Source organism: Cyprinus carpio, chromosome B13, assembly GCF_018340385.1.
Source record: "Cyprinus carpio isolate SPL01 chromosome B13, ASM1834038v1, whole genome shotgun sequence".
In the NCBI taxonomy this organism is placed as follows: Eukaryota; Metazoa; Chordata; class Actinopteri; order Cypriniformes; family Cyprinidae; genus Cyprinus; species Cyprinus carpio.
Window position 1 is genome coordinate 14300082 of NC_056609.1, and position 24163 is coordinate 14324244.

The following is a 24163-nucleotide window of genomic DNA, read 5'->3' on the forward strand; positions in this document are numbered from 1 at the left end:
TAAAAGTATTTATCCCAATGTCACACACTGAAAAAAAAGAAGAGAATAACACAATGACACAAGATGTTTTAATTCATCAGAAGAATTATCTCAAACTTTCCTGGTAGATCAGAGTACACAACAGAAAACACTGTGGCCATGGCTAATATTTCATGGACATGCTACTGTGGGACACTTGTTTTTTTATTGATCCAATCCAAATATTTAAGGACTCTGGTATAGACACCAGGCTTGTTCTTCTCCCCACAATTGTCTCCCCAGCTCACTATACCGTAGATATAGTGTGTTTGATTTCTCTCACAGGTTAAAGGCCCACCAGAGTCACCCTGCCACAAAGAGAGTTGAATAGTAATGTCATTATTGTTACAGCAGTGCCATTTCCTTTTAATTATAGTAAACAACATTATACAGTTAAAATGATGACCCACCTGACAGGAGTCTACTCCTCCCTTGAGATAGCCAGCGCAAAACATGCCGTCATCCAGCAAAGATCCATATACTTTATTGCTGGAACAAGCCTCCTGAGAAATCAGCAAAACCTGTGCATCAAGCAAATGCACAGACCCATACTCTGCTACAGACAGGAAGGAAAAGAGAACAGATTCAGTCCTTTTATAGTTCAACACAAATTCAGAAACAGACATGGAAACATACACGACTCTGTGGCTCCCCATCCAGAAATTCTGCATTCTGTTCCATCTGCAAACGGTTCTTTGGGCAAGCAGGCGGCCTTCACAAACTGAGTTTCCTTAGCACATTCTCCATTAGTAGCTTTCAGTTTTAATAGAGCTGTAGAAAATACAAGAAAATAAAAAGTATAGACTTTAAGTAATTTGCTTGTAGATTAATTGCATGGAATCTAAAAAATAATGTGAACAAATTAACTTTTCTTCTGAAATTCTTATTCTTATCAGGCCTTTATTTTTAAATTCTCATTCCCTTGTCCTTGTCTGTGCTTTTTTGATATTTTTCTGATTTTATGCAGGGGGTTTTCCTGTCTTGTGTGTTTCTGGAAATTTTGCCTAAATAAAGAATCCTACAGCAGAGCTTTTAGATCAATTGTTTTCTTTGTATGAGACACCATCAATACATTATGGGTAGCCTATTCTCCAATACCCAGTTGTACACTACTTATTGCAGTGCATTATGGGTTTGAATAAGTACACTACATTATTTCAACTAAAAATGGCTGACACTCAAAACAGTGCACAATACTATAAGCTGATGGGGACCATTTTGGCCACAGCAAAGGAAACACAACCTTCAAAATAAAAGCCTGATGAGTTGAAGAACAGAAAGCACTAGAAAATCCAAATGAAAATAAAATGTAAAATCTATAACACTGATCATTATTAAAAATCCTGTGTGTGCAAATGAATGTCTACATACTCACCAATATCATTGTAGACAACATCAGGGGTTTCCTTGAACTTCTCATGGATGATAGTTTCTTCAACCAACACAGGCTGATCTGTTTGCTCCTTTTGTATCAAATTTAGTCCTCCCAATATAACTCTGTAATCATGCTTTTTATCACTGTACACACAACAAAAGAAAAAAAACTAATATGGTTCATTTTAGTTTTAATGTGAAACTAAATATATGTTAGGAGAAAATTTTCCAGTTTATTAACCACAAAGAAACATTTAAGGATACTGAAATAATGCAGATAAGAAGTCATATTTAATATTAAAAGCTCTTAAACTCATTTAATTAAATGCAGTGAAATATAAACTGAAGCGGTTAATGGTGATCATGGATTGAATTATGTACTTTAATACTGTAGCCTACTAAAGGCCATACTTACATACAGTGGGCAGCAGTCAGCACCCAACAAGGCTTGATGAGGGTGCCTCCACAGATGTGTCTGTACTCTTCAATGGATCCTTTAGGCCTAACCTGTACTGTTACTTGCCATGGATGGGCTCCAGGAATAGCTTTAAGACCCCCGTAAATCCGGTTTAGTTGTTTTTTCGGCTGAGGTTTACCACAGGTAAGAAAATTATTTGTTAAAGTATAGTTCTTTGGTAATGTGGTTGGTGGGACAGGGGTAGGGATTTTGTGGGCTGAACTGGTGCTCTCTGGGGTTATGCTGCCATCTGGTAGGTGACATTTGTGGAAAGTGCAAAGTATGAGGATTTGTATAGATTAGAGTTTTTGTTTGAAGTGGAAATTATTTGGATTATTTTACAATTTGGTAGGTGATTATTATTAGCTGATGTTCACTAAACAAGTTCATGTTAAGTAACTTAAGTTTTAGATGAATTGATGATGAGGAGGAATGGTATGGTTGGTTGGAGAGTAGTTACTTTTGATGGAATACTGTCTGTGAATGCAGCTGTGGTGGGTCGAGCTTCAGCAGTGGTGGACACTGTATTTATGGTAGTTGTTGTTGTGGAAAAAGTGCAGCATGTGAGTAACAGCTAAAAATTGAATGTTAGATCATGTAATTTAATACATCTACTGGGTCAGAGAGGGTTCAAAGATATTTTGATTTTTTTATGGTGTTTTTTAATACATCTACTGGGTCAGAGAGGGTTCAAAGATATTTATTAATTCAAATGACTTTAAAGGCCAAACTATATATCGTTGGAAAGGTCTAAGACTCCTAAATAGATATTTAACCAATGTTTGTTTTTGTTTTTTTTTTTTGTTAAAAATTATGTAGGAAAAGTAATACATTAATTTATGACAAGAGTGCACCCTCAAAAATCTACATCATAACAGGAGTTCTGACCTTGTCAAAAAAAAAGTCTTCTTCGTTGCCTTTTTTCTCTGTCACACTTTAGAAATAATCAGAAATGATATATCAACTGAAAACTTAAAATCTCAAAATTCATCCTTTAAAACCCATTTTAAAATCAGACATTGCATTACCACGAAAATGGTACATCAATATCATGTTATAAAATGTTTTTGTTCATGAATTATGAAAAATTTAGTTTGGAAAGTGCACTTTCAAGTCTATGTTCAAAAATGTGAGTGAGAGAGAGTTCATTATGTAATAGTATTAGATTAGAAACCGCACTGTGTGTTTATCATCAGTCTTACCAATTGTGGGACATTTTCTGACATCACAGTGATCCCATCGAAGTCTCTTGTCCTTCTTTATAAAGCACCATGGCTTCTTATCTCCATCAGGGTTTCTGTAATGATTTGCAGTTGAGTTGAGGGTTATGATTACAAGTCCGCTGCTACTCAAGCCCAGCTGTGTAAGAGTGTTTTTGTGCATATTCAGTGTGTGTATATTTAGTGCAGTCCAAAAGTCTGAGACCAGATTGAAAATCTTGCATTAAAATAAACTTAAACATGTTAGTTAAAGTTTTAGGATTCAAAAAAAAAAAATGCTAAATGTTTTCACATACAATGAATGCATTACTTCTAGGTCAATAATTAATGTGAGTCCTAGGCTTTTAGTCCCCACATGTTTGTAACCTGCAGAAGTTATGCGGTCCCAAGCCTTCAGTAGATGCAAATGCCACTGAAGGAAAAACTCCTTTATCCAGAATGAACTCAGAGTTCCAGTCGAGACACTCATCCCCATTTTCTGTCTCAGACACCTTCCCTCTGTATGACTGTCCATCCCCCTCATAGCAGTCATCAGGGCCTGAGGATACAGTCACAGCATAGTATGATTGTGTCTTCATGTTGTCATGTTGTGAGAAAACCATAAAACAAAAAAATATCACAGAAAAGAACCTTTGAGACAATGTGTCAAATAAAAGTTCAGATTCATGCATCAACTGTTATGGCCCACAGAAAACCACATGGTATTAATGAGTAAAAATAAAAAAACTTGAAATATATGACAATAATAATTGTGTAAATTCAAATTTAATCACAAAAAAATTATATTAACTCGACAATTTTTATGTAAGTTGTTGCTGTGGAAAAAGTGCAGCATGTGAACTAACAATTAAAAGTCAATGCAGGTTTAGCAATGTTAGTTCATGTGATTTAATACATCTACTGGGTCAGAGAGGGTTCAGAGATATGATTCTTGATTTATTCATTTAAATGAGTGTTTGACATTTTTAAAGTCATTAATCAATTTTACAGCTATTTTTGTTTTAAGGATATACACTCCCTGACAAAAATCTTGTCGCCTATCCAAGTTATAGGAACAACAAATAATAACTTGACTTCTAGTTGATCATTTGGAATCAGAAGTGGCTTATATGAAATGCAAAGGCATCTATAGTACACTTATTTTACCAAAATAAAATCTTATCATGCCTTGACAGAAAGGTCAGACTTTGCTTTTGCCTTTCATATAAGCCACTTCTGATTCCAAATGATCAACTAGAAGTCAAGTTATTATTTGTTGTTCCTACAACTTGGATAGGTGTCAAGGTGTACACTTTTTAAACATGCAATTTGTTTCTTAAATATTTTTCTTTCTCTGTAATGTGAACTGAAAAAAAAAGAAAAAGTATTAAGAAATATGAAAAAAACAAAGTAATAAAAAACAGAACACTTTTTCTCAGTAACAGACAACATTTGACATTTTATAGTTGTTATTTATGTATAAAGTGCCAAAAGAATATAAAATGTTTATATATTTTTCCTCTAACGTGCTTTACATTTCTAAAATATGTTTTTATTTTCATTTTTCTTTTTAATTAAGTTTTTAATATAAGGAGAGAAATACAGTGGCTCTGTAATTATACACTCACCTACTTGACAGTATTGTCCACTGTAACCATCAGGACAGATGCAATCAAAATCACCCTCGTCTACAACACATCTGCCGTTATTCTGACAAGGGTTTGGATTACATGGGGCAGCTAAACAAAAAGACAAAAATCATAAACAGAACATATACAACCCACATATCTTCATTTCACCAGTTTTACTCTTTGGTCTGAGCATTCTATAACCAAATCAGTTTGTTTGTTCAGAAACAGTGGCTTGGTGCAGCATGAGTTCAGTGCTGTATGTCTTACTTGATCTGCAGTTTGGTGGTGCAAATGGTGGAATACACTTGCACTTGTAGTAGGGAGGAGTAGGGGTCAGAAGACACAGTCCTGTCCCACAGGTTCCCATGTTACAAACCCTTTTCCCTAAAAGAAACATCAAATGTTTCTCAAACCTCAAACCTTCTGTGGTCTATATAAATGAGCAGGTGGTGTGAAGTGAACTCTTACCTCTATGGCATCTTCTACCTACAAACTGCTTTGGGCATTTGCATATGAATTTATCTCTCTTTTCTTCACACTCCCCACCGTTCAGGCATGGATTTGGACTGCATTTTCCTGAATAACCAAAGGGGGAAATGTTTATTTGCCTTTATTTTAGCTGATTTCAGTTTGATAGAATGTTTGTAATTTTTTGACAATACAATACAATAAAAACAGTAATATTGTGAATACTGTAAAATTTTTATTATTGGAAGATATTTTAAAACGTCATTTATTCCATTAATTACAAAGTTGAATTTTCAGTAGCTATTACTCCAGTCTTCAGTGTCACTGGATCCTTCAGAAATAATTCTGATATGCTGATTTGGTGCTCAAGAAACATTTCTTATTATTCTTCTTATTATTATTATTATTATCAATGCTGAAAAAACATCAGTGCTGCTTAATATTTTTGTGGAAACCATGCTATTCTTTTCTTCAGGATCCTTTGATGAATAGAACAGCATTTATTTGAAATCAAAGATCTTTCGTAACATTAGAAATGCCTTTACGGTTACTTTTGATTAATTTAATGTGTCCTTACTGAATAAAAGTATCAATTTCTTCTAAAAAAAAAAAAAAATGCTAACCCCAAAAATATACAGTAGTATACACAATATGAGGAAGAAATCTGTTTAATGAATCATACCTCTTACACCTTGAAGCTCAAACAGCCAATCGTTTGCATCGTCGTCATCATCAGAGTAATCTGAGCTTTCAAACTCAGCCTTCAGGCCTGATATCATAAGTTGTTTATTGGACATTTGGACGCAAAGACATATAAATATGGATATGTATTATATTTCAACCCAAAATGTGACCACTTACGCGCCAATCTTTGTTTGCCTCTCCTTACATTATGTTTATCATCAGGCCTCCTTTCTTTATCTCGTGGTTGGTGTTTATCATGTTTTCCACGTTCCTCATGTTTCTCTTTCTTCAACTGTTGAGAGGTAAGAAACTGCTCAGAAAATGCATTATTTTATCGAGATCAGTTAAATGTGATTAAAATCTTATATTCCAACATTAGACAGTATTAATACATATTTCATACTGTAATTTGACCTCGACCATGACTTGACCAATTAAGGTCAAAGGGTCATTTTTTTTTAATTGAGATTGATACAACATCTGAAAGCTGAATACATTGTGAGTTGTTAGGATAGGACAATATTTGGCCGAGATACAACTATTTGAATATCTGGAATCTGAGGGTGCAAAAAAATCAAAATACTGAGAAAATCACATTTAAAGTTGTCCAGATTAAGTCCTTAGCAATGCATGTTACTAAGTTTTGATATATTTACGGTAGGAAATTTACTAAATATCTTCACGGAACATGATCTTTAATATCCTAATGATTTTTGACAGAAAAATCTATCATTTTGACCAGTACAATGTATTGTTATTGCTACAAATATAGCCGTGCGACTTAAGATTGGTTTTGTGGTCCAGGGTCACATATAACATCACTTAATTTTCATCCAGATTAAAAATCTGTTATGTACAAGAATGTATTTTAAAAATAACATGGGGTATATCAGCATATAACTGTTCATACACACCTGTGCAGGAATAATGACAGCACAGAGAAAGAGGAGCAGCAGACACAGCTTGAGATTCATGCTGACCGTTGGTCTCTGAAGGAGTGACTGCAGATCTGCTCTAAATCTTACTTCGCATCGGTGTCCTTTGAGTGTGTGGGTGTTTGTGAGTTTATGTCTATACAAGTGTGTGTGAATGGTTAACAGGCATACAGGTTTATGTGGGTCTGTGGGTCTGTGTAACGGACAAAAATCAAACCACTTATTTATTGATTTCAAAAGTCTTATCTTTAGTTTATCTATACTTAGGTGCAGTCTGCTACAATTTATTTTGGTCATTACATGACTTATACTTTCTATACTTTCAAAATACATTAAAATGTGACTGTTGCATTATTAAGAGATGCTAAATAATTAAATAAGCAGTAATCATATCAGCAAAAAGTCCTGAAGAGAATGTTTCTGGATTATTTGATATGCTGGCAGGTCATAGATCATATTGACAAAGTGGGATACTGTTTGTTTCATTGCAGACTTTGTCCGAAGTGTGGATTGTGAGAGGTCATGCTTTCAGAAGAGGTTTTCAAAAGTAAAAGGCAAAAAGTTTAATATAAATATATTACCACATGATAAGTACAGTTTCTTTTTTTCTTCTTCTTTTTTTCTCCATGTCTTTGAAAGTTGACAAAAACTATATACATTTTTTATGATGAAACAGTTGTGGAAGATATATTGCTTGCAATAAATAAATAAATACAAGTATTTTGTCAGTTAATCATGTCAATTAATCATCAATGAAAACAGATGGTCAACAATAAGCAGGCGTAATTAGCTATGCTAACTATTGCAAGACTTTGTCCTCGTTTGCTTCTGACCAACATAAGCAAGCAGAAAAAAAGAAAAGTCACCCGCATGTCGTTCCAAACCTCTAAGACCTTTGTTCATCTTCGGAACACAAATTAAGATATTTTTGTTGAATTCTGAGAGCTTTCTGACCTTGCATAGACAGCAATGCAACTGACATGTTCAAGGACCAATAAGGTAGTAAGGACATCATTAAAAAAGTAGTCCTTATTTTTGTTTTCTTTACACACAGAAACTATTATCGTAGCTTCATAACGTTATGGTTAAACCACTGATGTCACATGGACTATTAACAATGTCATTTCTGGGCCTTGAACATGGTAGTTGCTTCGCTGTCTATGCAGAGTCAGAAAGCTGTTGGATTTCATTAAAAAATATCTTAATTTGTGTTCTGAAGACAAATGAAGGTCTTAGGGGCTGTGGATTTGCACGTGCTCTCTCTCCTTAGGAGTTTGGAACGACACAAGGGTGAGTAATTAATGACAGAATTTTCATTTTTGTGTGAACCATCCCTTTAAGAGTAACACAAAACTCCTCATTGCTTTCTTTTACATCTGGACAATCTTAATTAAACAAATCATCAATGTACCAAATATATTCTTATCTAAATATATTGCCATATTCTCAAACGTCCAATATATTCTCTGTCGTCTGTCTCTACTTTCATTCTACTAGTCTCATGCATGTTAAAAGTATAGTGTCCCTACAGCACCTTCATTATCTCACCACACGAGGGCGCTAGAATATCTCTTAATATAATAGCTATGATTCATATGAAAGCACTATAAAAAGTCACCACTAAATAACAGCTTATGAGGATGAAGAGGATGTAACATAACACCTAAAATTTTAAATTCATTTTTTATGTTAGCCATTAGAATGCAAACATCACTCTAACATATATTTATAGGGTACTTAACATGTAATTCTAAATAAATAAATGATATAGCACCTACACATCTTTATTATCTCCTGGTGAAATACTTCATAGACAGCCTAGACACATAAACATACACACTGCCAATTTTCAGTGTTGTTTTCATCTCCAGCTGCACATAATTTCTGCATCAGTAACATGATAAAGACTATGATGAAACAGTGCAACCTAAAATAGTTTCTCTTATTGTGCAATAGATGATTGTTTAGATCTATTGACAGTGATGTATGTGTGTTTATTCTGGGTTGCTGTTTTCTAAATGTAAGTTTAATAACTAAATAAGATCAAGTAAATCCATGAAGCTAGAAAGGATAACTTTATAGTGATTTCATGAACAGAGAGACACTGAATGTGAGTGAGAAAGTAGAAAGATAAAAAAGGAGCTTAGGAACATTCTTGACTAAAGAGCAGGTCAGATGTTTGAGCCCCCATTACACAGGCAGGCGGAGGATTCTGCCCCTCACAAGCTCACACGAGTGTGTTCTGCAGTCAGAACAGATGGTAGGCTCTATTGCATAATCGGTTTCTGCTATAAATCGTTTACAGAATGTGCTATCACATGTTTATCCTCCTAGTCAGTGTTCCACAACCACTTCCATTGCAGGTGCTTTGGCTGATGTATTCACTATGACCTACTTAAAGTTATCCAAGAGGGAAAATGTAAAACAGGGCAAAATAAACCAAAACTGTCTCATGGGCCTTGTATTTTAAATTAAGCACATTTAATACTTGTGAGACTGACAAGCCATTTCAGTTTCTTTTTATTAGCTATTATGTATTACATTGCCGTTTACGGGAGGACTGAGACTTGTGTTTGCTGTCATTCTTCAATATGTTTCGCATGTGCTCATGACGTACTTTAACATCTAAACTGACATGAAATTTGCTTAATTTTCAACTGGCAAACCTTCAAACGGCAGTGATGTTGTAACAGCCCATAAAGTCTGGTTTTGCTTCCCATGCCCTGAAATCAACCTCAATTATTTTCCATATCCAGTGGGACAGTCAGGTTACATAAAATGGTACAAATATGGCTAATATCAAAGTTTTTTCCCTTATGAACACAAAGGATGCCACATCTCTCTGTTTTCCTTGGTTTCTATCAACAGAGCCAATTTAATTTTCCTGAGAGAGAAAGAGCAATTCTCCTGAGATAATTTTATTTCTCTCCCATTGTGAGATTGCAGAGGAGAGTATGACCTTCTGAGAATGTTGTTGACGTCAATAATACATCTTTATTTGTCTATACCTGGCATAGAGTCATTTTCTGTTGTCCTATGATCACTGCAAATGATTCCCCGCGAAAGCACAATGAAACTCACTTCAACGTCAACAAAGTAAAGGAACAGAAATAATATTTTATAACACTGTATGTTTGCTGCAAAAAGATGAACTTCAGCAATTAAGTTTTAAATAATTTCATTATCTATTTATATGTAGGCCTACTTTATTTTGTGAACAGATGTATAGAATTCGTCCAGAAGAGATGATGACATTACCTCCCTGCATACAGGAAGTCCAAAAACTTGGACAATATCTTCAGTACTCCAGAATTCTCTGCATCTTAATTTGGATACGCCTGTTTACATGACAACTTCTAGTTCACGTAATTGTTTCATCATCATCTTTAAAAAACAGTATCACTCATGCTTCTAGGCCTATGTTTTGAGGTAACTTAAAAGGTATTTAACTCAGATAAGTGAACAATAGGTCATTTTGCAGATTAACAGTTACACAATTTCAAAATAAATTTTCTGGAGGCTTATCCAGAAATATGACTCATGTTTCTCAGGAGATGTTAATGTTTGTTTGAAACATAACATTCCATTTAGACTAATGGTTTACTGGCAGTATTAGTAGTAATGTATCTGCTAGCCTTTTACTTATTAAATGTCATGAACACTATTAAATTGTTTTTATTAATTGAAATAAAAATTCAAAATATCAATTAATGCTTGCTCAAATAATAATAAATATCACTGCTACACTACTCTAGATCATGTTGCCTTAAGAAGGGAGAGGAGAGATTGCTATACCTAAATTTTTTTTCAGATTAAGAGAGAGGAGAGAGAGAGAGAGAGAGAACAACGTTTATAGTATATTTGAGAAAATATTGACAAAATCTTAAATTTGTCTAATCCGTAGAATGAATAAAGCACACAGGTTTGGAACAACATGGGATGAGGAAATTATGACAGAATTTTATTTCTTTCTTTTTTTTTTTGTGTGGAATATACCTTTAAGTTGTGACCTTAACAAAACAAGCCAACAACAATGCATGGTCTTTTAAAGCTTCAGTAACCCCGCCCCCCCGTTTCAGTAAGCCCCCCCCCCCCAAAAAAAATATTGTATTGCACAAAACCAAACTTTCATGATGACTCGAATGACGCGACGTTCTGCACAAAATAAATGGCGTGTTATCGCTTTAAATGTAAGACGACTAGTATCCTATCCTACTATGGTAAAGGATCGGCTCTTGAATATTAATTGCATCACGTGACCGACTGGAAGCGCTTGAGGAAGGTTACCAAGCAACATCAGCGTAATCTACTTAATATTCATAAGCTAAACCTTTTCCGTAGTGAGTTTCGTCGCTGGCTCTGAGCTCAGCAGGAGCAGCAGCAGCAGCGGGGACCTGCACATTGTTTTGGATGCGAGTTGCGCTGTCATTCTCCTCCGAGTGCGTCTGGGAAACAAAGGCGAAACGGCAACAGCAGCACGGCTTTTTGTTTCTGCTGAAAATGATGCTGTTATTTTTGCGACTACGGAGGCACAGTTTAACATAACTGCACATCTGTATCTCTAATGTCGCTATTTCTAAAATGACACGACAAGGCTTTTTTATTTATTTATTTTTAAATAACGCGCTAAAGTAGCTGCTTTACCTCGAGAACTGCCTGGAGAAAGTTACGTTGCATATCAGATATAATAAATTCATGCATTGTGACAATAACAACAAAATACAAATGGTAACAAAAACACGAGGAGTGGAGAATTCTCAGTTTAAAAGCTAATGAAGACTGTTACCTCATCTCAATGCTTAGATCAAAAGAGAACAGGGGGATGGATTTTGGCAGAAGAAGAATGTCTCCACGCTTCTCCACGAGGACTCACGAGCTCAGGACGTACCTGTTCGTGTTTATGGTGTTTTACCTTTTAGTATGCACTGAAGGATCCTATTCTAAAACCTGTGATAAAAACTGCGTCTTTGGAAGATGTCTCAATGGAACTTGCGTCTGTGAACGAGGATGGGCTGGGGATCAATGTCAATACTGCCAAGGGAGATTCAAGTAAGTAACCTTTCCTCTCCGTGTAACAGGTTCATTGTTTGCAAACATCGTTTAGGCTATATGTGGCGTTAGCCGCACCTTAACACGGATTGCAAGGCGTTGGAAGAGCAATCCTTCTTGTTTAAAATGTTTGCTTTACTGTTATTAAGTGCTTAAAAGCCCGAGATATAGGGGGTTGGGTTTCTTTTCTAGTCTGCAACTTCGTGCATCTTAAGTAGGGTATCTTGTAACCTAGATATGTGCAAATTTTAATTTGGTACACATGCATTACAAATATTGCTTATTACATGCTTATTACATAATGCCATTATTGCCAGATACTGATTCTTGAAAGGTTATAACAGTTGGTTTATAGTTAAGTCAGAAGACGATATGCAGATCTTTTCAGCATGTCATAACTAACAAAATTGACACATTTGTATCTAGCAAACCATCAAACACAATAGAATTGATTGTATGTATATTAAGATATTTCTTTCATGATTCTCATCAGGTCTAACTTGAAGTTTTCTTCTGGTGTGCATTCAGAAATTTGTGTGGGAAAACTCTTTAGACTGTCCCATATTAATCTTCACTCAAGGTGCAGACCTTGAGTAACGATTAATATAAGAATAGGTCTTTGTACCTACAAAAGCTGGGAGAGCGCGGTGAATGTTGAGACTGACCCATCTTAATGAAAGATCTCTTTAATATCTCATTTGTTTCTCTAAAGCATCAAGGAGATCATATGGAGAGCAAATGAAGACTCCTGCGAAACCGACCAGAGTAATCTCATATCTCCTGTTTGCAGAAGAGATCTCAGTAATGTTATAAACTACTCAGATTTTTTTCAAACAGGCAATATCTGGAATAAATAACTTTTTTCTCAACACAGGATTGTCTGTTCAGCTTTCCACACATTCACTTTATGGCGCTATACTCTTAACATTTGTCCACAGTTGTTCCATTTGTGTTTATTTCATTTCTCCCATGGGATTTTAGAAGAAAGAGCTGAAACAAAGTTGATATTTAAATGAAATATAATTGAGAATGAATGAGCACCTCTGAGTATTCTTATTCTCAGCGGCTGAAACTAAAGGTTTAGAATACATAAATGCACATTTAGTGGTTAAGTAGTTGAATTCAGAGGTATAATTACATTGGTGTTTGAAAACGGTTTCCTCCTTGAGTTCAAATACATTGAGTTCTAAGGGATAATGATGTGGTGTGTTTAGAGTGTTTGAACTGGCCCTGTGCTCTCTCTCTGAAGAATCAGCCATGCTGATTATATTCATTCATGTGTAAGTAAGTGGCATGTTATCTTCTGCAATCATAACTTCTGGGTTCAGGCGAAGTGTGAAAGTAGGTGCAGACAGAGTCTATATCTCCTTTGTGTAGTTTTCAGCAGCACTTTCAACAAAATTTGGTTACTCTAATGCTCTATATCTAAAAATAGTCCCTGGAACATTATGGGCAGTGTCATTTAGAGTGCCTTCTGGGAAGGTGAGGAGCTTATAAAAGAGCTTAACTGAAGAATCTGACCTTGTATTTCCATTATCTTTGACAATCTCCACAGATGTCTGTTTCATTTCAAAATGCCATGTAATCTGTCAGAGAAGTGCTTTTCAGTAAGAGATTTAAGGAAAAGTGCACCAAAAAATGAAAGTTCTGTCATTTACGTGCTCTCATGTCATTCCAAAGCCATATGAATTTTTATTTCACTGTGAAACACAAAAGGAACTTAAAAAAGAATTGTATCCTTTTTTGCAGCTACAAAGAGTGGGGATTCTTTCAAGCTTTATAAAAGGATTTGTGTGTAATATCTAAAGTGTTTTCAAATTCCTTAATAACATCCTGTGAGAAAAAGTCCAAAATTTAACTTCTTTACCATGCCAGCGCATATCATTGTGCGTGGTTATAGGCCTTGAAGATACAGTATGTTTGTTTTTTAATGAAAAGTGCAATGTAAATATGAACAGGACTTTTCTGCATAGAGATTTCATGGCTTCATGCCTGATATGGATTTAGAAACATGTTATGTTTGTTTCTCTGTTTTAGAAGGAAAAATGAACAAGCTGCTCTCCATTTATAACTTATTTACTCCATCAACATACTTGCTTGTCCCGAGGGAGTCAAAAATAGCTTCATACAGATATTTCAGAATGATTCTCTTGTTGATGGTCTTTACTGTGGGCACAGTATGCCAGGGGACATCATGCATTGCCTTACCTTAGGCCTTATTTTAAAAGAAAATATGTGAAATGAATCCTTGGACCTTCAGGGGTCATAGCGGATGGTAAAATTTTGCAAACCAAATGCAATTTTCTCTCATTTAGGCTACTAATATTATTATTATGAAGGTAAATTTGTGTCAGTATCATTGTGAGCAAAACAATAGCCTAAATTCCCAAAGATAATTATCCTTATGATTTCTTTGCTTGTTAAACGCATGTTGTTGCAGTAACACTTGAGGTCTGTCAGTTATCGTCAGAGTTCTGCTCAAGTGTAATTAATATTTTTTTTAAGTATACATGAGGAGTCATGGTTTGTTGTTATGTTGTGTCTCTTTCCACAAGTCATTATTGTAATTCACAGCCCTGTAAAGTAACCTCAGATGTATTTTTGAGGGTTTGTGAATGTGTGGATGGATAGTTTACATGTCATTTTGCGAGTGGTTGAAGACTAGTCAGATGTCACTCACAGACCTTTCATGTGAAACTGTCCTTTAGTGACAGTGTCCTTCTGCTGATCTCTCAGAGTGTGTGTTGTTTATATGACCATCTGTCCATCACAGGATAAACTAATCCATCTGAAAAAAAAAGCCTGGAAAGGACATTCTCTAGCCTCACCTCAAACTTTCCCATACGCACACTTTGACTTGGATACCTTTTGCATAGCGGTTTGCATTTGCAGTAGCCATTGAAAAACCTATATCGATCAAGTAACAGAAAATATCACATTGAATTAAATGTGAAAAGTGAAGCATATTACATATTGCCTTGAATTTAGTGTTTTGATTGCAGACTGACTGAAGACCTGTGTCTTTTTGCTCTCTGTCTTTGTACCTCTGTATGTCAGTCACTGCTGATTCTTTGATATCGTTCGCTCAGTTTGTCTCACTGTGTCACATAAGCAGTTTTTTTTTATTTTAGCAGGTGCTTGTGGTCTCCTCTGTTAGGTAGTGCACACTTGTACTCTTGTGCATTTGAGTGTATCTAGAATCAGGTTTGTGGAGTTGTGTGTTTATAGCCACATTATATAAACAAAGAACCATTTGGTTGTGCTTTCAGAATTGAATTGTGAAAATCTGTTTAATTCCTACATTTCAAATTGAGGTAGCAAACAGAATGCATAATTGCAATATTTTAAATTAACGGTGAATATACAGAAAAATTAATTGACTGTTTAATATTTTCAAATGAAAAAGTAGTCTGTCAACTCAAATAATTATTGTACATTGTCAGAAAAGTAACAAGAAAAACAGTAAATAAATTACAATGGAGAATGAATCTGTTTTTTTTTTTGTCATGGTATAGAATATAGGTTATGAAACACCTGCTGAAAATGCTATTTTTAGTCTTGTATAGTGAATAGTGTGTCTGCAGCCTATCTGTCAGCAAATAACATGCACACAATTTTTCAAGTGCCCACAAAATGCTGCCATTTATTGGTGAATCCAATATTACAGAACTGATATCTGAATAGATAAAACTGCTTAAATGTCAGAAATATATATCTATAAAATAATTAGAACTCAATCTTGTCATAAGATTCTACCATGTGTGAGATAATTTTCTTTGTGTGTAAAACTCTGTAAAGTTTATGTGTGTGTTATACTGCACTACAAGAAAACAGGATTTCTGTGCCTGAGACATGCTGTTTCAGCAGTCCAGCAATCAATAATCATTTCAACTGGTCAGGTAACCTCAATTTGACAAGGAATTGCCAATCTTACCAGTTAATCGGGCCAGACAGTAATGATTATGTCAGTGCTGATTTAAACAAGGGTTGATTTCAGTCAATCTAATGAATGTTCTGTTTAGCTACAGCATCTGTGGAATGTTGCTGATTACCACAGAAAGTCATTTTAAGCTTTTCCCTTCATTTAAAAAAGCAACGAAAAATTTCAGTAGTGCACCTGAAACCAGACAAACAACAGTGAGATGCCTTTTTATAAACTGAGACATTATCTTTCTTGTTAGAAAACCACATGGCTACTTGTGTTGCATCACATCGCATTAGAGTAAAATGCTACAGTACTGCCAGAAAGGTACTTATATCCCATTCTCATGGTTAAATAATATCTGACTGTAATGGGATGAAGGATTAAGAGGTATTAAGTGCAGGGTGAGGTCACTACTGAAGGCCTTTGACCTGTACTGTGTTTGCTTTACTGAGTCTCTGGTGTGTCTTCCAGTGCTCCTGCTGGGCTTGTTTTGAACGTCTATGCTGGAACACATCCTCTGCTCCATTCCTCCCATCCTCCCTATCCTCTTTCTATCGCTCTCATCTTCTCTCCTCAGCCTCGCTCTTTCTCCTACACTGCAGGGGTGACATTTTAAGAGGGTAGAGAGAGATGGTTCACATGAAGTTCAGCAAAAAACTGCATGTGAATTCTGCATGTAATTATCCTTTATCTAGTTTTTCACTTGCTCTCTTCTCTTTAATAGTGCTCTCTTTCTTTAACATATCAATTTCTGTCATTCACCCAGATGGCTGGAAGCTATATGGAATACAGATTCTGTTCGCAAGGGTTTTGTTAGCAATATAAGATAAAGCAACAATGTTAATATGGGTGGACAATATACTGGTAGACATGATTAACTGGTAGGAATTTTTCAGCTGGTTAAGATTTTAGATTATCGTCTCTATCGTGGTTACACGCTCACGTGACATTGGTGTGCGATGGTGTCACGAAAACTTATTGATTGCATGCGTTTTTAAACATTGCAGTTTAAGAACAAGTGATTTTAAGCTACTGAAATGCAATCAGCAGTGAAAGAGAACTTATTTCGCTATAAGCGTGAAGACGTTGCTCATAGAGCATGGCAGTATTGAACAGAGTTATTTTTTGCTTTTTTATTTGTTTTATTTGGTTGGTTAAGCACACACTTTTGTGTGTGTAAATGTGCGTGTTTTTGAGTTTTTTATTGTTTTTTGTGTTTTGTGTGAAAAAAAAGATGTGACAAAAAGAACAGATGTGTAACATTATATTGGATCCAGGCAGCTCTTAAAGTGACAGCAGTCTAATATTCCTGCTGTCTGTCATACATGTTAATCAAACAACAAAAGAGAGAAAATCTCTCACTGCTTTTGACTAAATCACTTTAATAAAAAGAAATATGTAGCCTATTTAATTAACACAGTGAAGAATATGCAATGTTTTTATACATTTGATTATTTTATACAATGTATGTAGCATTTCTTTATTATTTTTTTGCTACTGTAGTTTTCTGTCCTGTTCCTTGTCATTACTTTCTTTTTATATTTAATCGCTGACTGTCTAATTGTCTTCAGTGAGCTTGAGTTTTTTTTAGGCTACCATTAGTTTTTTGTGATATTGACACTGGTGACAAGAACTATGAATTTTCTATGGAATCACAAATTTTGATATCGACCTTATTTAAAGCAAATTAACTGTGTTGTGATTTATATCATGACCGTGAAATAAATTATAACTAATATTGTGATATAAGATTTTGGTCATATTGCCCACCACTAAATGAGAATATTTTAGCAATAAGGTCCTAAAGACTTTGCGATCCTTATATCTATCTACATGGTACTGTTCACTGAAATGTATACTTTTATTCAGCACATAGATGCATTTAATTGATCAAAAGTGACAGTAAAGACATTTAAAATGTTACAAAGCATTTCTATTTCAAATAAAGGCTGTTCTTCAGAACTTTATATTCATCAAAGAAAAGCAATTGTGTAATGTATAATTTTCATCCCTATTCACCCATCATCTTTGTTGTCTTCACCCTTTGGCCTTGTGTTTTGTCTTTTTTCACTTTCTCACTGTTTTTCTGCTTCATACTCCAACTTCTTGTAAGTGGTGGAAATGACCGCAATCTGACACAGAGAGCATATCAGTCAGCCAGTCAGGATCCATGTGGGATTGTCCTCTGCTCTATGATATCACCTCGCAGGCATGATTCCGAAGGCTCTGTGCAGGGTGTGGTGTTCTGGACGCCACAGCGTGCTTTGATTATTTGAGTTGAACTCTGGGTCTGCTCTTGGCAGACTGCAGAGAAGCATCAGTGCACATGAGCTCTAGTGTACACAAGCTGTGTCCGATTCCTCACAGCAGGCCCAGATGAGCAGGGCTGAGAGGCCAGATCTGTTGTCTATAGGGACGCAGCCCCTCATCCTCCATGGCAGTTGTACAGTTCTGGAGGCGCCCAGTGTTTAGCGACTCCCTAGTACATTCATATAAGAAAAACATGAGAGTAAACACAAATCCCCAGGCAAGGGTGTGTTGGGAAGACTTTGTGTGTTTGTGTGGAGAAGAAAAAGTAAGTTTTTGCATGTCTGAGTAAGTTTAGGGTTTGTTTGTGGGGTTTTTTTGCGGTTGAGACTGTCAGGTATGCTTGGTTGTAGGAAATTATTTTGGTGGGTTTATCACACCCTTTGCTTCCTGTGTTTGTCATCTCAGATGTATACTCATGTTCTTTATTATCTAGAGAAAATTATTGCATGATAACTCTATGTTGTATTTACTGCATAATTTCATATTATTTTTATGTAGATTTTAAATTAGAGAGTACTAATACAAAATACCAGTGTATCGAATTTGGCATAATATCTATTTATTTTCATGCAGATAATAAGTAAACTTTTATTGATTGATTGTTATTTTAAAGCCTTATTGGCCATGCCTGTTGTGCTGACAGTGGTGGAGTACTGTAACATTTGTGGTTTAAGGTATAATCAACCAACCATCAACCCTTGATTCTCTAGATTCTCTTAAATTCTTTGGCATTAGAGAGCCATGACCAGTGACAGTGAAGTCAAAATAAAGATTGAATCTAATATTTCTGGGTAACTACAAACAATACAACACACAAGTATATAAAATTAGTTATCAATTTACAATATGTTTGTTTACATTAACATAGTTAGCATGAACTAATAATAAACGATACTTTTATAGCCTTTTGGTAACTACTAATAACATATTAGTAAATGTTGGAATAAACATGAACTTAGATTAATAAATGCTATTATAGCCTTTTGGTAACTAACAAACACTGAATTTTAACAAAACTAAAAATTGTAAGTAGAAACAAAAACAGAGATTGAAATAGTATTTTCTTTTAAAATGTACTCCAATCTTTAATAATAGATAAATAAATTAATTAATTTAAATTAAAAATCACAGTATATTATTTATAAATTAACATTAAATAAAAAATGCTGCTCTCTCTTTTAGTTCATGGTAACTCATGTCATTCCAAATTTGCATAACTGTATTTTTTTCTGTGGTACATCAAAGTAGGGATGCAGCGATTAACCGGTTTTTAACTTGCGCAAAACAAATGCAAAGTTAAAATTGCGGTGGATGTTCTTAAGATTAAAGTGATGTGTTTATCAGAATGAAAACAAAATTACACCAGCTGTTTATGACACAGGAACCAAACAGCGATTCTTTATTTCCATCAGAGAAATGACTGAAGTTGATAAAGTGGGGTTATTTTGGGTACACAATGAATGACATTTAAATATTGCCGTAAAAATTGCTACTAAAGAGCGAATACACGGCTTTAAACTATTTTAATGCACGACGTGAAGGCAAGACTGACTCAAAGCTATGGAGCATTCTGCCTGCTTCAGATCAGACAGTCATGAAACAGTCCGGTAAGATCACATTTATTTGAATTAATTAATTTCAACATTTAGCTACTTATTTTATTTGATCGGGAGAGAGAGAGAGCGAGTGTGTGTGTGTGTGTGTGTGTGTGTGTGTGAACCTGCATCAGTGCGTCTCTCTACAAGCGTGCGTTTAGTTACTTAAACAGTGATTTTACCCCCTTGTTGCTGATGAATATAATGTAACAATTCAGTATCTAAGCTATTTTATTAATAAAAGTCGAGGGGAAGCGTTCACAACAAGTTGGTGTCCTCCTGAATGCATGTATGTGTGCGCAGCTAGATCTCCGATCTTACAAACCAAAATAATAGACTGTCTTAGGCCACATGTAAAATCCTATGAATTATTTTAAAAATTATTAAAAATAATACGTATGGATTACAGTTGATTACAATAATAGTTCAGCTTATTCCCCTCATTATTAATAGCTATAAAATAAACTTAATAGTCTTATATTAATAATACTTCATCAACATTGTTATTTATTACCCCTTTTACAGTATTATTCATGAGTCAAAAACCAACAAGATTGTTTTTTTCCACCATGTTTCCAGTTCTCTGCCTCAGGTCCAAAAGAAATGTAAAGAATGTACAAACTGAAAACACTAAATGCTTTTGTGATCTTCTTTCATTAGTTATTTTCAAAAGGGAAATACTGTTTACAGAGCAGAGGTCACCTTTTTAATTCCAATTGAAGAGATGGACTTTTGTTTGTCTTTATTATTACTATTTTGTCCTGTATTATTGGTTACTGTGTTATTTCTGTTTCAAAAGGCAGCAATAAATAACACTTTAATATCTAAAGAGTTTCCATGTGACTTTAAACATTAATCATTTTGTGAAATGAGTAAATGCATAATAATCGTCATAATCGTAAAACCGTGATTATTTCTCAGACAATAATCATACCAACAAAATCTATAATCGTTGCATCCCTACACCAAAGATGTAACAGCGTTTACTTTATATGGGAAAAGATGCTGTGAAAGTGAAAAGTGATTAAGGCTGTCAATCAGTAACATTCTCCTTAATGTCTGCTGGTGTATTTGTTTTGTCTTTGAGAACAAGAACGTGAGTAAATGATGACACATTTTCAATTTTTTGGTTGAACTATTATTTAACTAATGATTGAGTTCCCTGTGGCCTCTTTTATTATTTATATTAGGCCACATTGGTCACAGAACAATCTCACATGCTGCCTCATAAAGCAGTTTTAATCCTGTAATCCCACACAGTACAATCACAGTGGCAGGTCCTCTCATTAGGGAGATGGAATGGCAGACTTCAGCACTAATCGCTGTGATCTGTGTTTGTGATCCAATGCCCAGCAGTGCTCAGTTTTTTTAAAATGCCACAGTGTCTGTTCTGTGTGATCCTGTTGGTTGAGTTACTCCTGACTGTTGTCTGAAGATGACATAAATGGCAGAGCAATATACTGTATGTTCACAAATCTATAAATAACCCCAAATCATGCAGCTGAAACATTCTGATGTCACTTTTGGGCTTGCTGATGTTTTGTACACACTGGAGCGTCAAGCTCTGTTTTAGCTCTTAATATATAATTAATGTCTGTTCACCACAAACTAAGGCTTCACAGGAAAACATAGTAAATGTTCATTTACACTTAGACATAGTCTCCTTCTAAACCGCTCCAGACCTCACCCACTAATTACCACTTTTACAGTCTCTCTGTGTCCGCGTCAGAACACTTCTACTCCAGTCTGGTTTTTATTTATAAGATATGTATGCTTGGATAATTTTAACAGCCTGTTTGTCTTTGTTGGACTAAGATTCAGTTGGACACAAGTGCTCTCAGACCTACTATAAAGTTTATACTTTAAGTAGGCTACTATACTTTATACAATAAATATTGTTTTAAAATCAGTGTGATGACATTATTGCTGCTGAGCCTTCTGTGTTGAATGAGTAAGTTGGTCTTCTTTTGATTTCAATTTAAATCAGTTTAGTTCTTTCTTGGGGGGAGGGGAATTACCTCTTGTTTTTGGCTACAGTTGGAGTTCCTCTGAGAAATCTCTTCCTATCCTATACATACATGCATACATATATAGGCCTATATCAGTGTTATTTTAGAATTATTTATATATAATTCAATTTTTTTTATTAAAGGGCACCTATTATGCCCCTTTTTCAAGATGTAATATAGGTCTTGGGTGTCCCTAGAATGTGTCTGTGAAGTTTCATCTTAAAATAACACAACAGATCATTTATAATAACATCTGGAAAATTAGATTTTTCGGGTGTGTCTAAAAAAGAGCTGTTTTGGTGTGTATCACTTTAAATGTAAATGAGCTGCATATTCCCTCCCTGTCTCCAGAAGAGGGCGTCGCGTATTCGTCTTTTTGCATTGCATATCTACAGCAATAAATAGCCAGTAGACGCAACATAACTGAAAGAGAGAGAACCAGTGTTCAGCCGTATATATGGGAAGCCAAATGCACTGAAAGTGGGCCGAAATAGCGCAATATTACAGAGCTTGCGCCGTGCTGACCTGTCATCGGTGCGGCTCAATGGATGGAGCCGCGCGACTGCGCTACTTACAAACATGGAAACTAATCTCACAAGTGTGGCGCTGACCAATTCAAATACTTCATTAATGTACGCACACAAATACGCCATAAACACTAAGCACTATAACGACATGACATTCACAAAGGAGTCTGAAGTGATACACGTATTTAGGTAGATTTTGAGGCACATTACCTTGAAAAATGAAAGTGACCCACAGTGTCCTCAGCAGCTCAGATGTTGGGAGAAAATGCAGACTCTTATGTTCAGTCTTATATCCAAACACAGAGCACCGGGATTGCTTGAGAGACATTGTTGACGTTACAGCTGCTCAAGCGCAGAGAAAATGGAGGACAGCGTACAACCGCTGAGGGCGGAAACTATAGCAATGCAGGGCTGTCAATCAACCCCCATGGCCTGGCCCTACTCAGTGTGACATCACACTGCATGAGAATCAAAACGGCAGGCCTAGTGAGACTGACTTGGTTTAAAGGGGATTAAAAAATGAGGAGTGGATGGATTTTTATTATTGTAGGGTGGTTGTGTTCAAACACAGCCAACACACATTTATGTCCAAACACTATGTAAAAGTGTATTTTGCATAATAGGTGCCCTTTAATGTTTAGAATTAATAATTTGGAATTATTAAAATAAATATTAAATATATTTTCAGTTTTCATTTCTAACAATGTTTTGTGTTTTTTTCAGTTTTTTTTTTTAAAATATTACTATTTAGGTTTAATTTATTTTTATTTAATTTGTAGTTTTCTAGTTCTATTCAGGGCTTCAACTTAAACTTATTTGAGTTAGTTTCTAATTTTCATTTAATTACAAATTTTCAACTAACATTTATATTTTATATTCCATGTATTTAAATAAATGTTTTAATAGTTGTAGTTTTAAATGGAATTCTGAATAAAATATTACTATTCCCACAAAAATACTAAGCAGCACAATTGTTTTCAACATTGATAATAATAAGAAATGTTTCTTGATCACCAAATCAGCATATTAGAATGATTTCTGAAGGACTGTGCTACACTGAAGACTGGAGTAATGATGCTGAAAATTCAGCTTTTAAATCGTAATAATAGTTTGCAATATTACTGTTTGCACTGTATTTTTGAATAGATAAATGTAACCTTGGTGAGCATAAATGATTCTTTCAAAAACTTATTTAAAAAAACTTACTGTCCCCAAACTTTTAAACAGTATTATACAAGTCTTGATGATACATAGAACTAAAACACTTGACCTTCCTTAGTGGCCACACTCCATCTGAATCAGTTCATGAAATCACAAACATCTCAATAATATCTGCTACTCAAACTTCTTACAAAAACTACTACTACTACAAAAAAAAAAAAAAAAAAAACGAATCCTGTCCGGACAGTGGAAAGAGAAATGTGAGTGTATAACCTGTGGGAATGTTTTAGTTTTATCCTGCCCTGTTGAAAGGAAATCCATTCTGTCTTTGAAGTGGTTTGATGGGATAAATTTGGATTAGTGTAGTGCTGAGGAGGCACTGATATTCAGTCGTTGATTCGAGCTGAGAGGGCTCTGCTGTCAGCAGAACTTTATTGATATCAACTGAACAGTCTGTGCTAGTTCAAAGCATCATGTAGCAGGTGCTCTGCTCTGTGTAATCTGTGTTTGTAAGTGCTGGCACAACCACTGAGACCTTTTGTGGGCCGTGTTAGTATGTGTTTAACTGCCCTTAATACAAATAACATTACAATTCACTGCTCTCTTGTTTTCCCACGCCTCAGGGAGTGGTTGTTTCACTATTACAGCAGTATTTTTTGGCTGACGGGAACTGCTTTTCCCAGCAGAAGATAAAATAATGGAACCCCAGTCACTGGGAAGTGAACTCGCAGCAAAAGTGTTGCAAAATTGCTGGATTACTTTTTCCAGTAAATGTAGCACGTCTACTATTCGTACAAACAATGTCTTTCTCTCTTTTATCT

The 24163-nt window shown here is 35.1% G+C and overlaps 2 protein-coding genes across 4 annotated transcripts in view; one reads left to right on the forward strand and one right to left on the reverse strand.

Moving 5' to 3' along the window:
• Window positions 1–46: 46 nt before the first annotated feature.
• LOC109049801 (hyaluronan-binding protein 2-like) lies at window positions 47–6923 on the reverse strand. Its single transcript, XM_042736731.1, has 14 exons — window positions 6746–6923; window positions 6009–6141; window positions 5830–5916; window positions 5148–5255; window positions 4947–5063; window positions 4677–4787; window positions 3436–3607; window positions 3052–3146; window positions 2309–2371; window positions 1808–2003; window positions 1394–1536; window positions 655–789; window positions 429–574; window positions 47–326 (listed from the first exon to the last, which is right to left on the reverse strand). The coding sequence occupies exons 1-14, from the start codon at window positions 6803–6805 to the stop codon at window positions 162–164; spliced, it is 1731 nt and encodes a 576-aa protein (XP_042592665.1). The 5' UTR covers window positions 6806–6923; the 3' UTR covers window positions 47–161.
• A 4174-nt stretch (window positions 6924–11097) lies between these two features.
• atrnl1a (attractin-like 1a) overlaps window positions 11098–24163 on the forward strand; it is a 233763-nt gene continuing 220697 nt past the window's right edge. For all 3 annotated transcript variants that reach the window (XR_006156248.1, XR_006156249.1, XM_042736733.1), the window contains exon 1: window positions 11098–11815. Coding sequence is in view for 1 of the 3 variants with exons in the window: in XM_042736733.1 (XP_042592667.1) it covers window positions 11562–11815 (254 nt within the window). In the remaining 2 variants the exon portion in view is untranslated. The remainder of the gene's footprint in view (window positions 11816–24163) is intronic.

Excerpts from the sequence above, each read along its gene's own strand:
- LOC109049801 (XM_042736731.1), bottom strand. The coding sequence starts at position 6,805 with ATGAATCTCAAGCTGTGTCTGCTGCTCCTCTTTCTCTGTGCTGTCATT. Across the intron at positions 5,064-5,147 it reads AGGTAGAAGATGCCATAGAG|GGAAAAGGGTTTGTAACATG; the intron begins GTAAGAGTTCAC and ends TGTTTCTTTTAG. Across the intron at positions 327-428 it reads GAGGAGTAGACTCCTGTCAG|GGTGACTCTGGTGGGCCTTT; the intron begins GTGGGTCATCAT and ends TCTTTGTGGCAG.